Source organism: Pseudophryne corroboree, chromosome 1 (genome assembly GCF_028390025.1).
Source record: "Pseudophryne corroboree isolate aPseCor3 chromosome 1, aPseCor3.hap2, whole genome shotgun sequence".
Taxonomy (NCBI): domain Eukaryota; kingdom Metazoa; phylum Chordata; class Amphibia; order Anura; family Myobatrachidae; genus Pseudophryne; species Pseudophryne corroboree.
In genome coordinates, this window is record NC_086444.1 from 668,999,680 (window position 1) to 669,017,294 (window position 17,615).

General features: G+C 43.6%; 1 protein-coding gene across 1 annotated transcript in view; it reads right to left on the bottom strand.

Moving 5' to 3' along the window:
- The window catches only part of UPF1 (UPF1 RNA helicase and ATPase), a 477,022-nt gene that overhangs the window by 352,423 nt on the left and 106,984 nt on the right, over positions 1-17,615 (bottom strand). Inside the window, exon 4 of the mRNA XM_063955016.1 lies at positions 1,368-1,535. Coding sequence (XP_063811086.1) covers positions 1,368-1,535 — 168 coding nt within the window. The remainder of the gene's footprint in view (positions 1-1,367; positions 1,536-17,615) is intronic.

The window sequence follows — 17,615 nt, forward strand, 5'->3', positions numbered from 1 at the left end:
GCCACGCGGGATGGCGATGTACAGCGGGTCCCGCCGAGGGGACTCCTTACCTCATCCCTGAGTGCGGCCACGCGATCCAGGAGAACAGCGGTCGAGTGTGTGACTAATTGGAAGAAAACCGGAGCCTCTGCTCTAGGTACCCGGCAACCAGGGCGCGGGAGTGTACAGCGCCGCTGAGGGAGGTGATGGAGCTGCATCAGGAGATGTCTGACTGACATCTAACACAGTCAGTGTCTCTGCTGCAGCCCTTGAAGTCTTCAATTTTCTTTAAAAGCTTCTTCTCAGGGCTGCAGGAGCAGCCCCCCTGTTGTATGCCTGCTTACTGCATGGCACCAACTACAACTGAGCTCCTGTGCATGGAGGCGGGGTTATAGAGAAGGCAGCGCTAGGCATTCTGGGAACAGTCAAAGCTTTGAGCCTGTTGGTGACTCGGATCCAGATCCTACTCTACACCCCAATGTCATTCCCTGTGGAGCCCAGTGTACTCCGCAGCAGAAATGTGCATCTCGTTATACATGTGTATGTATAAGTGGGCGCAATCTGTGTTGACTGCTAGCTGTCATATGCGGTTCAGTATGAATGACTGGCGACTGAGATGCCAGCCGTCAGTATACAGACAGCGGCATCCCGGCCACTAGTATACCGGAAGCGGACAAGCACTAGAAAGCCCCTTGCGTGTTCACCCATAGAGGGAGAATAGTCTACCTCACTAGTGTCCCGGCGGCAGCATTTCACTGGTAGTTGGTATTCCGGTGTCGGCATTTTGACCACCGGGATCCCAACTAGCGGTATTTTAACCGCTTCCTGTAATATGTACTGGGACCAATAGTGATAGGATGTTACTACCCTAGGAATGCTGAACCAACACTGATAACATGGGAACTGTAATTGAATCTGGGACACAGCCATGAGGAAGATACAGATTTAAGAGATTAGTAATAAAAGTAAATGGAACGACAATTAGGTACTTTATCATCAGGTTTTAATAAAATGTGTTTGATGAATAATTATGTTATTAAAGATATAGCTAACATTGCATAAATTACAACATACTATTTTAGGTATCATTATGCCTTGTGATTGTGGGTTTTATAGCACCTTGATACAGCAACTAAATTGATTCATGTTGTTTAATATGGAGACAGGTCTGGAATAGGTGTGGTTTTTACGGAAAAGTGTTAAAAGTATTTGGGTAAAGGAAGCAAATAATGTATTTAATATATCCTATATTCGTTTTATAAATAGGTTTTATGCTCATCAAAATATGTTGGGCAGTATTTAATGATTTAAAAGGAGGAAAAATAAACAGTATGAAAGTTAGAGGGTAAGAAATCCAAAGCACCAGAGATATTCACAAAGTGACTCACCTGCACAGAAGCACAACCACAGAATCTGCCTTAGCAGGAATGAATCCCAGGAGGAACACATTTCGACACCCGCAATTGTAGCATTCCAACACTGTCTCTCCAAGTGGTCCATCCTTATGCAAAGTAACTTCTTTACACTTTGCTCTCACCAAATGATTTACAATGTGACTAATATAAAAAGTAAAAATAAAAATTTACTTGGACACTGCATAAACATTGTGCAGGGCACATTACGTTTTCTCAGATGTACAAAATACCGATTCTGAAGGAATTAAGATAGCTGTGCATTAAGAAGTTAAAACTGGCAAATAAAAGTGATTCTTTACAACTTCATAGTTGTAATAACAGATGCCAAGCTGCTGTGACAATGAAAGAAATCGCATTATTATACAAGCCAATGTTATCAGTAAAAAGCAGATTGGAACGGCAACTACTGATTTTAATGGTTTAATTTATTTATATACACACTTAATATTTTAAAATATTTCAGTATGAGCAAACATGTTTTTATAAAAATAAATACATAATTGCAGATAGCCCCTAAACTGAATACAAAGCTATTCAGAAAACAGTTGTTTTAACAGGATGTGGTCAGTATCCCGGCAGTCAGGATCCCAACAATCTCAACAGCAGAATTTGGCACCCTAACGGAATCCCGGAGGTAAGTACAGCGGTTAGTGTTAGGCACTAGGGGGAGGGGAGAGTTAGGGTTAGGGTTGGGCATAGTTAGCGTTGGGTTGCGAGAGCGGACGGTTAGGGTTGGGCTGCGGGAGGGTATAGTTAGGGTTGGGTTGCGAGAGGGGTGGGTTAAAGGAGGGGTGAGTAAGGGTTGGGCTGTCGGAGGGGTGAGTAAGGGGTGGGCTGTCGGAGGGGTGAGTAATGGGTGGGCTGCCGGAGGGGTGAGTAATGGGTGGGCTGCCGGAGGGGTGGGTAAGGGGTAGGCTGCAAGGATTTAGTTCCCATCCAATTATAACCAATGCAACAAAGATAAAACAAGCTGCTTCTTTTTTTTTATTATTTCCTAGAAGTAATTCAAATTCAATATAATTCCATTTTGCTACCAATTCTGAATCAGACCAGTAATCTGTAGAAGGAGGCAGCGGTGGGATTGGGTTAAAAGTAATAATAAATTATCCGGAAGAATAGTGAAAAACAGGAATAAACACAGGATATTTGTCCTTTTTTTTGGTGATGCTAAATCATTTTATTGTAGGAGGAAGACCTATAGTGTATAGAAGTACATACATTGAGAAACACTGAAAGTTGCCAAAATACCTAATGGAGGGAGAGCTCAAAATAGCTTTTTGTCAAACATTTTTCCGAAAAGTGGCATCTGTGGATGCAAAAATAACAAACGTATAAAATGATGACCAGCTATCTGCCTGGCGCACAATTTCATTAGACATTTTCTTGAGCGGAACAGTGCAAACCAAAGTGCCTCAAATGAAGGCACCATTATGCAGAGTACTCTCATGGAGAGAGACCGGAATCGGTCTAAATACAAGGCGAAATCAGTGTTTGTGAAGCCAGAATCTTGTCTATTTTTAAAATAGGATTTTAATCACCTACCGGTAAATCCTTTTCTCACAGTCCCCACATTAGTACCATGGGGTATAGACGGGTCGACTAGGAGCCTTGGGCACGTTAAGAAATCAAGAGTGTGCACTGGCTCCTCCCTCTATGCCGCTCTTACCAGACTCAGTCTAGAAACTGTGCCCGAGGAGACAGACATACCGTGAGAGAAGGATAGGTAGTGGTGATTCCGAACAAGCACACACACACACACCACAAGAAGAAAGCCATGCTAACCAAACATGAACCAGGAACCGCAACAGCTGAATTAACATTGCTTAACCAAGTAACAGTGCAGAAACGAAGCACCGGGCGGGTGCCCATTATCCTCTACGGACTACGAGAAAAGGATTTACGTTAATTAAAATCCTATTTTTTCTTACGTCCTAGAGGATACTGGGGTCCACATTAGTACCATGGGGAAGTACCAAAGCTCCCAAACTGGGTGGGAGAGTGCTGAAGGACCTGCAGAACTGTATGACCAAACTGAAGGTCCTCAGAGGCCAAAGTAACGAACTTGTAGAACTTAGCAAACGTGTTCGAACCAGAACTGGCAGAGCTGTAAGGCAGACACACCCCATGAAGACGCACAGGAAGAACCCACCAACCTAGTAGAGTGGGCATGTACAGATCTATTAACCGGCAAACCTGCCGTAGAGTAAGCGTGCTGGATAGAAAACTTGGAAGCAGGACACAGAATTTTATTGGGATCATAGAGTACAAACAGCGAGTCCGTTTTTCTGTAACGAACTGTCCGTTTGACATAGATTTTCAAAGCCCGCACAACTTCCAGGGACTTTGAAGAGGAAGAGGTGTCAATAAGCACCGGAACCACAATAGGCTGGTTGATATGAAACGCAGACACCACCTTTGGAAGAAATTGCTGACGAGTTCGGAGTTCAGCTCTATCTTCATGAAAAATCAAATAGGGGCTCTTGTGAGACAACGCCCCCAATTCCGACACACGTCTTGCCGAAGCTAAGGCCAGCAATGTAACGGGTGTCAAAGTCAGAAAAATATCACGCTGCACGTTGCCATATATGCACCTCATGCGCGTGCCTGCTGCACGTGCACATTCTCTCCCGTGCGTGCGGATATACGCAGCCGCGTGATGGCGCCTCGGCTATGCGCTCGAGCGCGTGGTATGTGCATTTACGGTAGAGTTTGTGTGCGTCTAGCGGGCGACTCAATCCTTTAATAATAGAACCAAATAGCTCGTTTTATAGATAATGTTCCCCTTAATGATAACTGTAAGTTTGGTTAATGTGACTTGTTCACGGACTTGGGAATCCCTCTTTGCGTGGTACAAAGGGTCTGATTAAGGTTGAACAGTGGTGTCTGGTACCTAACCGAAGAGTATTTTTATAGCAATAATCCGTGTTGGTTAGGTAAAGATTAATCGCTCCTGCGTGTAGTTATGGCCATTAGTAGTTTCTGGACATATTCTATATTTGCAGTTCATTATCCATGCGGCGGGAATCCGGAGATTCCCACCCACCTGAGCTGTTTGAAATAGTCACAGCCCACCTGTTCAAACTAACCTATGACCTTTTGATATGATGCGAGGAGACATTCCTGTGTCCAATGAACAATGAGATTGTAGGTCCCTTTGTAGTATACTGTACTCAGTGTATATAAGATCAGCCAGCCTGAACAGCTCCCTCACTCTCCACAAACGGTTTTCATATTGACTAACTCGGGGCTGGTACCAGGCTGCGCTGCGATCGTTCCCAGTGTGTGTAAGTAATTCTCTGTGATTATCTCGCTCTTTGTTTGTATTGGCCACATTCTCTCTCTCTCTGTTTAGTTTAAGATTGTAACGTTATTGTATATTTCTGTCTAGATATTCTGTTAGAATTATATGTTAGTATGTAGTGTATGACTTGTAACTGTTTTACCCCTTTTCGATATAACTAAAAGCTTGTTAGTAAAGGTGTTGGATCCTTAGCACGGTATAGTGTGTTCATTATATTGCAGAGGGTAATAGGAGCGTCTCTATCGCTCAAACAGCTTTAGTGTAAACCAGGTTAAGCAGCGTTATATCGCTACAGTGTTTCAGTACAAGGTCTACAGTATAAGAATATCCTGTGTGTTACATTCAAGGTTTACTGATTGTCATCTTGTGAGCGTTTGCGCCGCTCGTGATCTCCTCGTGTTCTCGAGCGTCCGCTACGCTGATAGCGTAGCATTACGGTTGTCGCTCGCCTATAGCGTGCTCGACACCACGCATTAAGCTGTGAGCGAGCGTGCCGCATGTGCGTCTCGGTCACGGCCTAGCGTATGCTACGCTAAATATGTACCCTTACGGTACCCCATACGCCAATTGCGTACTGTGTCTCTTACCCATTATTGTGAAGTTATAAGGTAATCTAAATCAGCATTATCAATTGGCGGCTCGTCCGTCCTCCACATATCCGCACTAGCGAAAACAAACGTTATCCGTCAGCAAGGGCGGGAAGGCAGTATCCCTTCGTATCGGGATACAGTAGTGCTGACTAGATAAGCGTCTGTTTCGCTAGATTGAAGGAGTGCTGGTGGGATCCGGAACCGGAGGTAAGAACAATACGCTATTGTTTTTTTTTAAACTGTTTATTTCTGTTTTGCGTACACACACACGCACGCACACACACACAACTGTATCTCCTTTTATTTGTGTATTTTCACATATCACCTTCCTGTTTGCCATTTCACAATTGATAACGTGCTGAGAAAGATTTGTTGCTATTGGTAGTTAAAAGTTTATATTAATACGTAAGGAAGTAATTTGTAAAACACGCACACGGCTTGCCTAAAATACAAGGAAGTTCTGTGTGGTGTTCAGTAGATGATTACAATTAAAGGTCATTTACATTGATAAATGTGTTAGTTGTGTTACTGTGGACATACCTGGCTTACGTACACGTGTCTCTAACAAGGGGCAGAACGAGTGTACGCGACGCAAGGGTCGACGCACGGAGCGTATATTACGCAACGGAGCGTCTGGGTACGCCCACATAATACAAATCACACGATAGTATTATTTTAAGTAGGCGAAAAGGAGGTAACGCGATAATAGCGCAAGTCAATTTCAGTGTCCAAAATTTTAAGCTAATAGATCCTTCTCTAATTTGCAACTCATCTGGACTAAACTGTGTTACTGAATGAAAGGGATTTCTGCGCAGAAACGAAAGTAAAGTGTATATGAGGTGAAAGAGTGTGTATACATATATATATGTTTCTAAAAAAAAATTGGGGTTGAACCAAAGGAAATCGAGTTCTCGTGAAGGTACATACGTGTAAGTGACTGCATGGTGGCTTGGGAGGCATCCCTTGTTAAACATTAAAAAAAGAGCATTAGAGTATAGCAGACCAGGAGGTCTACTGTAGCACAGACCAGGAGGTCCAGACAGACCAGGAGGTCCAGGTACAGCAGACTAAGAAGTCCGCTATAGATAAAGAGTAGCACAACACCAGAAAGGGTTGGTGCGATACCCATATAGGCCATTAAGCTCAGGCTGAAGGAATTCGCAGCCACAATTTTCGATTCCACTGGTCGCTCCGCACATAAGATTAGTTGCTTATGTGCATAACGATTGTACCGCACGTAATTGTGTGCATTAGTTAGTAACTTGACCCAGTACCATTTGCGTACGCTAGAGGGGTCATAAACGCTATTTGTACATTCTAACGTGATTTGTGTAATATTTTTTTTATTTTAAGGGAAGTTCGCTAGTCACTTGGGAACTATCCAACAACCAATAGTTACTGGAAAGGGTTAAGTGCTCTTCGGATCACACCCACATGTTCCAGTAAATAGAGGCTCAGGTCGCAGGGGCCCTAGGTTGAGTACGCCAGCGCTAAGGCAGTGTGTGGGCGTATTGGTCGACGTGGGCGAGTGAGTGGAGTACTCGGTAAACTTCGCCACCGGCCTGCCTAGGACATCTTGGTTTTGTAAGGGTTTGCTGAAGACCCTGATTTGAAGGTCAGAGGTAGTGAAAGCAACACCTGCAAGGATGGGGGCCAGTTGTTCAGGTAGGGGGCGATCAACCTCGGTTCGGGTTGACTTAGTAAACCGACCAATCGGGTCGGCAAGGTATGTAATGTGTGAGAAATACGGATCACACACACACAGGTTTTGTGCGATGAATGGGAAAGAATGACTGTGCACGATGGGGAAAAGTTCCCACGGGAAGGCAGTTTTAGCCCAGATGTGTTGCAAAATCTAAGGAGAAGGATATGTCTCATTAAATCTGCAAAGAGATGAATCAAACATTATGACTATTTACAGTTATGGCAGCAGGAGGGTGAAATACAGAGAGGATTGGCTCAGGCGGCTGGATCTAACCCTATCAAGAAACTGATAGCCACGGCGCCACCGCCACCATACATAACGGGAGAGCAGGTGGTCACAGAGAATGGCACACTGGTGAATGATAAACATGCACTTAGTAACTGTATAAATGTTAATAATAATGTGACTAAGATTATTGATGCAAATACTAACCCGTGCAAGCTGTACCCTGTTTTAAACTTTCCCCAGGAGTGTGATCAAGAGGATGAGCCAACAACAATATCGGCACTCTCTCTAGCAGCCACCATAGCAGAAACAACAGTGGGCACGGCCCAGCCCGTAAGATTAGCGTCAAAGCCCCCTAGCGGAGGGACAGGTGAGGTCGTATCATCTGGTAAGTACGGCACCATACACTATGCTGAAACCATTTCACCACATGTTGTAGAATCTACTCAGAAGGATGTTATTGGACTTAATCCCGTTAGGGTAATAGCAGTGCCAAATGGGAAAACTGACACTTCAGGAATCACTCCTGTCAGAAACATCGCCATGCACTGCCCCTTTTCCCGAATGGAATTAAGAACAATGGTGTCTGAATTCCCTGATCCTAGGAAAGATCTAGCTGCTAGTCAGCAATACATTAGAGATCTAGGAAATACTGTGGAGCCCAATAACAAAGACTGGCAGATATTGCTGAGGGCATGTTTACCCTCCAATATCGACTCTGCAAGATTTTTAGCTGACTGTAAATTAGATGAAGATGTACCCCTTACGGATGTGTACAACCAAGATAATGTAAAGAGAATACATTTACAGTTAAAAGAGTATTTTCCAGCTGTTGCCAAATGGAATAAAAAAATTTCCATCAAACAAAAAGAGGGAGAAACAGCTGCTGATTATTTTCATCGGGCACTACAGGAAATGGCTAAGTATACAGGCATAGAAGATATTTCGACAAATGTAAATCACAGAGCAGTAGCAGTATCTGTGTTAATGGAAGGTTTAAAAGAAGTATTAAGGACAAGGGTACAGACCACCCAACCATGTTGGCGAGGTCTGTCGGTGGCTACTTTGAGAGAGGCTGCTGTTGATCATGAACGGAATATCACCAGACACAGGGAGTCACAAAGTGATAAGTTAATGGCCGTAAGTACACAGGCCCTGACCACAAGGCCATCTCTGTATAAATCTCCGACCCCTGTGGGTAAGTCAAATGTGGTAACTTGTTATTACTGTCATAAAGAGGGACATTTTGCACGAGACTGTAAATCAAAGAATGCACAAAGATCATACCAACCCCCTAGACAACGACATGACACATGAAATTGGGAGCAAGGACCGCAGAGACGGAGTTATGAGCCACACGCAGGGGAAACAAAAAGGTAACCCCCAAAAAGAGACTGACAAGTCACTGATAGATCCCATTTACCCCCTTCACAGGTAATAGCTGCCAGCGCAATACAGGGAGGCCACCACGCACCATAGGGGCGAGGCCAGTGAAATTAATTGCGAACCTTGGAAGTGAACCCGAGGTCACAATTGATGTAGCTGGTAAATCTCTAAATTTCCTTGTAGATACGGGGGCGGCCAAGTCAGTGATAAATTCGACCGTGGGCATGAGAACCAATGGTAAAACAATTCCAGCCATGGGAGTAACAGGCGTAGTACAGCACTACCCTTTAAGCAAACCCGCAGAGATTACGATAGGGCCTTTGCATACCAAGCATTCTTTCCTGCTGGCTGCATCGGCTCCGACTAATCTCTTAGGGAGAGATTCTGTGCAAAATGGGATGCGTCATATACTGTACTCCTGAAGGTGTGTTCTTGGACATACCCGAAAACCACGCTCAGGAAGCGCAAGATATGCTAGACTCCCCAACAAGATTAATGTCACACACCGTTACTATAAATAGGTGTCCGTCCAAGGTAGAAGAAATGATTTCCCAGATACCGGAGTCACTTTGGACCAAAGATGGACAAGACACTGGATTGATGGCAAATGTAGCCCCAGTAGTTGTGCAAGTAAAGGATGGTAGGATAGCTCCAAAAATCCCACAATATCCTCTGAAGCCAGAGGTGGAGTTAGGAGTTTACCCTGTAATAGAGCGCTTGCTACAACAGGGCATTCTGGTAAGGACGTCCAGCACTGCAAATAGTCCCATCTTCCCTGTTAAAAAGAGTGGGGGGAGGGGTTACAGATTAGTGCAGGATCTAAGAGGGATCAACAAAATAGTTGAGAGTCAATTCCCCGTAGTGCCAAATCCAGCTGTCATCCTAATGCAAATCCCTCCCACTGCCAAATTTTTCACTGTGATTGACCTCTGCTCCGCTTTCTTCTCGGTACCTCTACACCCTGACAGCCAATACTTATTTGCATTTACATACAGAGGAGTTCAATATACATGGACTCGCTTACCCCAAGGTTTCATAGACAGTCCAAGTATTTTCTCACAAGCTCTGCATGATTGTTTACAGTCTTTCCAACCAGTGAGTGGATCAGTATTGATACAGTACGTGGACGATTTACTACTGTGTTCAGATTCATTGGAAGCGTCCCTGAGAGATACGAAACAGCTCCTGTTTCATCTTTCAGACACAGGACACAAGGTTTCCAAAGACAAGTTACAATTATGCCAGACCCGTGTGAAGTATTTGGGACACTGTCTAACACAAGGACTGAGACACCTTACCGCTGATAGAATTCAAGCAATTCGTGACATGACCCTGCCACAAACCCAGCAACAGATTAGAACGTTTTTAGGAATGTGTGGGAATTGCCGTAACTGGATCCCAGGTTTTTCCATACTAGCCCTACCTTTGCAGGAGATGGTCTCATCAAGTAAACCTGATCAGATCTCGCACACAGACGAATCCGAGATGGCATTTGAAAGACTAAAACAGTGCCTAACACAGGCACCAGCATTAGGTATGCCTGACTATGGGAAACCCTTTGAGCTGTACGGAACAGAGAGTGCTGGTTGCGCAGCAGGTGTCCTAACCCAGAAGCATGGTGATGCCAGCAGGCCGGTAGCTTACTACAGCGCCCAGCTTGACACGGTAGCGCGATCCCTCCCCACATGCTTGCGAAGTGTTGCAGCGATAGCATTGCTAGTTACAAAAAGCGAAGATGTAGTGCTAGGACACAACCTCACAATTCATACACCACATGCAGTGTCAGCCTTACTAAATTCTGCCCAAACCAGACACGTCTCATCAGCGCGGTTTACAAGATGGGAATTGGCACTGATGGCCCCCGTAAACATTACCATAAGGAGATGCAGCGCATTAAATCCTGCAACGTATCTCCCAGGTGTGCCTGGACAGGCACAAAGGGTGGAGGATGAGAGTGGTGGTGAAGGAGGATTTAATACGGGGGATGACATGCATGATTGTATGGAATATTTGACCCAAAATTTCACGGCAAGGCCTGACATCAGTGACAACCCACTGGAAGTTGTAGATTTTACTTTCTACACTGACGGTAGTTGTCACAGACAGACGGACTCGGGAGACTTGTGTACTGGATACGCAGTCGTAGATGACCAAGGTACCATAGAAGCAGAACCGCTAGGCCCACCTCACTCAGCACAAGTTGCTGAACTGGTTGCCCTGACCAGAGCATGTGAATTGGCTAAGGGCAAGTCAGCCAATATCTACACAGATTCTAGGTACGCATTCGGAGTAGTCCATGATTTCGGAGCCCTATGGTGCCTCAGAAATTTCATGACGGCAGCTGGCACACCCGTAGCGCATGCAGCCTACATCAAAAGACTTCTAACAGCGATACAGGAACCCGACAGAGTGGCTGTTATCAAGTGTAAAAGCTCACACGTATAGCCAAGACCCGGTATCACTTGGTAACAGCCGAGCAGACGAAGCTGCTAAATCAGCAGCTAGTAACCCCATACAAACAGATAGTACACGACTGATGGTATTTAATACTGTAAACACACAGAAATTGTGTGAAATGCAAAATTTGTGTTCCCCACAGGAAAAGGCAGTCTGGAGGTCAAAAGGATATGACCAGGAGTCCTCAGGACTCTGGACAGATGGACATGGTAAACCAGTGGCACCAAGAGCATACCTTCCAAGTCTAGCGGAAGCAGCACATGGGCTGACTCATCTAGGCAAAGAAGGGATGTGCAAGCTAGTAAGAGCTTATTGGTGCGCCCCAGGATTTTCTTCCCATGCGGGTAAGAGAGCGATGACATGTCTCACCTGCTTGAGGAAGAATATCGGAAAGGCAATACCGACAGAGCCATCTCATATCCCTCCAACAGATGGCCCTTTTCAGGTGATACAAATTGATTTCATACAATTGCCACCTTGTAGAAATTTAAAGTATGTTTTGGTCTGTATTGATGTATTTTCAAATTGGGTTGAAGCATTTCCTGCGGCCACAAATACCGCTGTATTTACTGCAAAGAAAATTGTGCAGGAATTTGTGTGTAGGTACGGTATCCCTAGAATAATTGAAAGTGATAGGGGTACCCACTTTACAGGTGAAGTCTTTCAAACAATGTGTAAGTTGATGGGAATTAATAGTAAGCTGCATACTCCGTATCGCCCCCAGGCGAGTGCAAAGGTGGAAAGAGTTAACAGCACTATTAAAAATAAATTGAGCAAGGTAATGACTGAAACAGGACTGTTATGGCCTGAAGCTTTGCCAATCGTATTATACAGCATCAGAACCACTCCCACTCTTAATCTGTCTCCTTTTGAAATTCTGTTTGGTCGACAACCCCATGTTATGATTAACCCCCAGGATGATCTGAAATGTAACAATGAAGTAACTGTAAAGTACTTGGTTAAGATGAGTAAGCAATTGAGGAATCAGAATGATAATCTAAAGTTGGTGATTCCTGATTTGCCAGACAGTAATTGTCATGACATTGAACCTGGGGATTATATAATGATACGGAATTTTCTACGCTCAGGTTGCCTTATTGACAGATGGGAAGGACCATATCAAGTCTTATTGACCAGCACAACTGCTTTGAAGGTTGCCGAGAGAGAGACTTGGGTCCATTCGTCTCATTGTAAAAAGGTCACTGACCCAGAGAGGTCCCGTGATAAAGAACAGACGGTAGAGGTTGTATCACTAGAGTGTCTGTTCAGGGAGGATTGAGACGACACATGAGCACTGAGAATAACAAGACCGGAAGCTTGTCCAGCCAGATTTCTTTTTCCCATTTGTTATTTTCTCCAGTTCCCACCTCCCTCATATTTCCCTTCCCCCTTCTTAGTTTTCTCCTTTCACTCCTCAAAGATGGACTTGCCCCAAGAGACTGTGATTCGGATTTTCCTGTTGACCATGATGTTGACCAGAGCAGTCTGTTTCGGTGAGAGTACCATGGAGGTCGAGAAAGGATCGGGAATGGGTTCTGATGACCAGGATACAGGCGTAGATTTCCAAGAACAACATAATCTCCGAGTAAAGGAGAGTATCAGAAAACGATCTGGTAGCATTGACAATAGAAGGAATTGTGAAGGATTGTTAGCTGAAGAGAACTGCATCTGTAGGCATTGTGACAATATAGTTGAGGATGGGTGCATAAAGAAATGTCAGTCCAGTTTTAATGTCCACATGGACCGGCATCCATTGAGTGACTATCACTCCTTAGTGGGTAAAGTGTTAAACCAGACAGACTGTTGGGTATGCCCTCAAGTACCTCAAGGCCATAGCAAATCAGGACTAGTACCATTCCCTTTAACGGTAGGAGAGGTACTTGAGCTAAGTGGTGGGAGGCCGGTGGACAAGAGGTTTAATATCTCTAGTCCTCCTAGTTTGAAGCTCCACCAATATCATGTGGATAGGTCCTTAGTGTGCTTTAACATTTCCAATCCCCGAAAGCCGGGAAATTGGGAAGTGTCATGGAGTAATCAAACCATGACATTCTCACATAGAGCCGACAGATTGCCCATAGATACAGAACTTATACGCCAGATAGCCGACCATAGGAAATTCTTTCGGTATAGGTACACCTTAGGAAGTAGGATCATGCGAGTTGGAGAAGTATCACCAGGATACTGTGCAAGGATCGTACAAACTGATACGTGTACTAAACAGATGGAAGAATTAGGGTTAGGAGAGTTCACATGGAAAATCTGTAATATGGTTATGTCACACTCCGTCCCATATGTTCTCCCCGATGATGCATACTTCATATGCGGGAGGAAGGCGTATAAGTGGCTTGCCCCAAACTCAGAAGGGTTATGTTATATTGGAAAAGTACTGCCTGAGGTAATGACTGTATCCCACACTAAAATGAAAGATATTCACCGCAGTGCCCAAGCTCCTTATACTCACACTCATTACGAGCACATCGTTAAACGGCACCTGAGAGAAAGAACAGAGCATTCAGCCTCTGACCTGATCCATGAATCCACCGGGATTCAATTCCTACTCGCGTTAGATATCACTCGTACCGCTAGAGGAGTGATAAATTATAAATATATATCTGCGCTTGCAAATTTATTAGACAATATCACCGAAATGTATGACGACACATTCAGGTACACTGGGAAAGAGTTACAAGCCTACAAAACAGAACTGGTTCAGCATAGGATGATTCTCAATTACCTCACAGCTGTGACAGGCGGGTATTGTTTAACCCTGGCAACTTAATATGGAATCAAGTGCTGCACGTACATTACAAACAGCACGGAGGACCCAGCCGAGGTCATAGACCAAAAGATGGATGACATTTTACAATTAAAATGGGAGTTCCGAAGGAAACACAATCTCACCCTTGCTGCTGTGGGTAATGAGCTGACCAGTTGGGTGTCATGGTTGAACCCACGAAATTGGTTCTCTGGTTTAGGAGAATGGGCCCAAGGTATTATCATGGATGTAGGGAAATTTCTTTTGTGTATTCTGGGTGTCATCATATTGGTCGGTCTGATATTTAGATGCGTTCGGGTTTTAACGAAGTGTAAACGTAGTGCCCGAGTGATGAGTTTAAGAAGCGATGGACACTGTACTAGCAACAACAAATTTGATGTATGACCCAACGATAGAGACAATGTTGTGATGAAAATGTGAATCCACGGTCCGTTTCTTTCACCCGTTTCTCCTTTGTTTTCCTCCAAGGTATAAAGACATCCGCTTGGAAGAAGAATTTGACAACCTTTTACACAGACCATTGATGGACAATGCCATAGACCCCCATTTTCCCTAGTGACTCTAAAATTTTACGATAGCCCAACACTTCAAAGATTGTAAGTCTATGGACATTGAGAAAGCTTATTGCTCAAGCAATTATAGCAAAAGCATCGGGAGACTACAGTCAACATGTACATCGAGACAAGACATCAGACAAGACCTCAATCGGCAAATGTACATTAAACTCACATAGTTTATGACTGCATTTACCATAATTGCTTTTTATCTTCATCTCTACAACCTTCAGGTAATGACACACATAGTCGATAGGGAATATAGGCGCAGATATCAGCACTCACATATCCCCCCATTCATGTATCAACTAAAATGTGCTCCCCCACTTTGTTGCAACCAAAAGCCGAAAAGAGCTCGGTAAAGTTTGACAGTCCATCCACAGGCCCGTAATACGGGATAAGAAGGAATTGAAATGTATACTTCGCAATACCTCGAAGCTTGATTTAAAACACATACGGCACGATGATACATGACCCCTCAAACATGGACTCATACATACATGCTTCTACTATCTCACTAGGTCATACCTTTTTCCCACCTTCCTCTCTTCTCCCTTACCCAATCATAGAAATGTATTTTTACATGACATATTTTTCTCTTTTTGAACTGTTTTAGGAAGTGGCAGTCATTGATGACTGCCAAAGTCAGAAAAATATCACGCTGCACGTTGCCATATATGCACCTCATGCGCGTGCCTGCTGCACGTGCACACTCTCCCGTGCGTGCGGATATACGCAGCCGCGTGATGGCGCCTCGGCCATGCGCTCGAGCGCGTGGTATGTGCATTTACGGTAGAGTTTGTGTGCATCTAGCGGGCGACTCAATCGTTTAATAATAGAACCAAATAGCTCGTTTTATAGATAATGTTCCCCTTAATGATAACTGTAAGTTTGGTTAATGTGACTTGTTCACGGACTTGGGAATCCCTCTTTGCGTGGTACAAAGGGTCTGATTAAGGTTGAACAGTGGTGTCTGGTACCTAACCGAAGAGTATTATTATAGCAATAATCCGGTGTTGGTTAGGTAAAGATTAATCGCTCCTGCGTGTAGTTATGGCCATTAGTAGTTTCTGGACATATTCTATATTTGCAGTTCATTATCCATGCGGCGGGAATCCGGAGATTCCCACCCACCTGAGCTGTTTGAAATAGTCACAGTCCACCTGTTCAAACTAACCTATGACCTTTTGATATGATGCGAGGAGACATTCCTGTGTCCAATGAACAATGAGATTGTAGGTCCCTTTGTAGTATACTGTACTCAGTGTATATAAGATCAGCCAGCCTGAACAGCTCCCTCACTCTCCACAAACGGTTTTCATATTGACTAACTCGGGGCTGGTACCAGGCTGCGCTGCGATCGTTCCCAGTGTGTGTAAGTAATTCTCTGTGATTATCTCGCTCTTTGTTTGTATTGGCCACATTCTCTCTCTCTCTGTTTAGTTTAAGATTGTAACGTTATTGTATATTTCTGTCTAGATATTCTGTTAGAATTATATGTTAGTATGTAGTGTATGACTTGTAACTGTTTTACCCCTTTTCGATATAACTAAAAGCTTGTTAGTAAAGGTATGAAAAGATATGTGTACCAGCGCTGGCTGAATAAATTAAACAATTAAAATTTATGTTAATAATGTAATGGTAATAATAATATTAAGGATGGTTTACTCTATGTAAAAGATAACAATTTATTTGACATGACACATGTAACAATCTAAAAAAAAGGAATTCCTATTGCCACTAGGTGGCGATAAAATTTCAATATATCTGATCTGGATAAAATTTCATAAATTCTCCTGTATTAGAATAGTCCATTCCTAAAGGCTAGGACAGCCTCCCTTTGTGCATTCACTGTAATGGGTAAATAGTTACCAGATCCCCACGTTGGTAAGCACGTGGGGATCTGGTAACTATTTACCCATTACAGTGAATGCACAAAGGGAGGCTGTCCTAGCCTTTAGGAATGGACTATTCTAATACAGGAGAATTTATGAAATTTTATCCAGATCAGATATATTGAAATTTTATCGCCACCTAGTGGCAATAGGAATTCCTTTTTTTTAGATTGTTACATGTGTCATGTCAAATAAATTGTTATCTTTTACATAGAGTAAACCATCCTTAATATTATTATTACCATTACATTAACAACATAAATTTTAATTGTTTAATTTATTCAGCCAGCGCTGGTACACATCTTTTCATTTGTTTCGTTTTGAGGAACTGACCTTACTCCTACCTGCTGCTGTTGGTCGCGCACCTGCTTATTTATTATTTGTTAGTATAGGTGTTGTATCCTTAGCACGGTATAGTGTGTTCATTATATTGCAGAGGGTAATAGGAGCGTCTCTATCGCTCAAACAGCTTTAGTGTAAACCAGGTTAAGCAGCGTTATATCGCTACAGTGTTTCAGTACAAGGTCTACAGTATAAGAATATCCTGTGTGTTACATTCAAGGTTTACTGATTGTCATCTTGTGAGCGTTTGCGCCGCTCGTGATCTCCTCGTGGTCTCGAGCGTCCGCTACGCTGATAGCGTAGCATTACGGTTGTCGCTCGCCTATAGCGTGCTCGACACCACGCATTAAGCTGTGAGCGAGCAGGCCGCATGTGCGTCTCGGTCACGGCCTAGCGTATGCTACGCTAAATACGTACCCTTACGGTACCCCATACGCCAATTGCGTACTGTGTCTCTTACCCATTATTGTGAAGTTATAAGGTAATCTAAATCAGCATTATCACGGGCTTCCACGTAAGAAACTTTACATCAACCTCCTGTAAAGGCTCAAACCATTCAGACTGTAGAAACTGCAAAATCACGTTGAGATCCCAAGGTGCCGTGGGAGGCACAAAGGGCGGCTGGATGTGCAGAACTCCTTTTAAGAACGTCTGAACATCAGGGAGGGACGCCAACTTTCTTTGGAAGAAAATGGACAAGGCCGAGATCTGGACCTTTAAGGAACCCAGTCGCAGGCCTACGTCCACTCCTTAACATAAATGGATCTAGAAAGCGCTGACAAACTATTTTAAAAAAGTATGTTTTATTTTTATTTATACATAAAACATCTGGTTGTGAACCATATTTACTGGCTTTAATAAAAATATATATAAAAGACAATTTGTGGTTTCTAGCTATTTTCTGTCTCAATGCACTTTGTATCTATACCAAGACAGTATTTAAAGGAATTTCTATAACAGCTTGCAACATACATGCAGATGTTAGTAAGT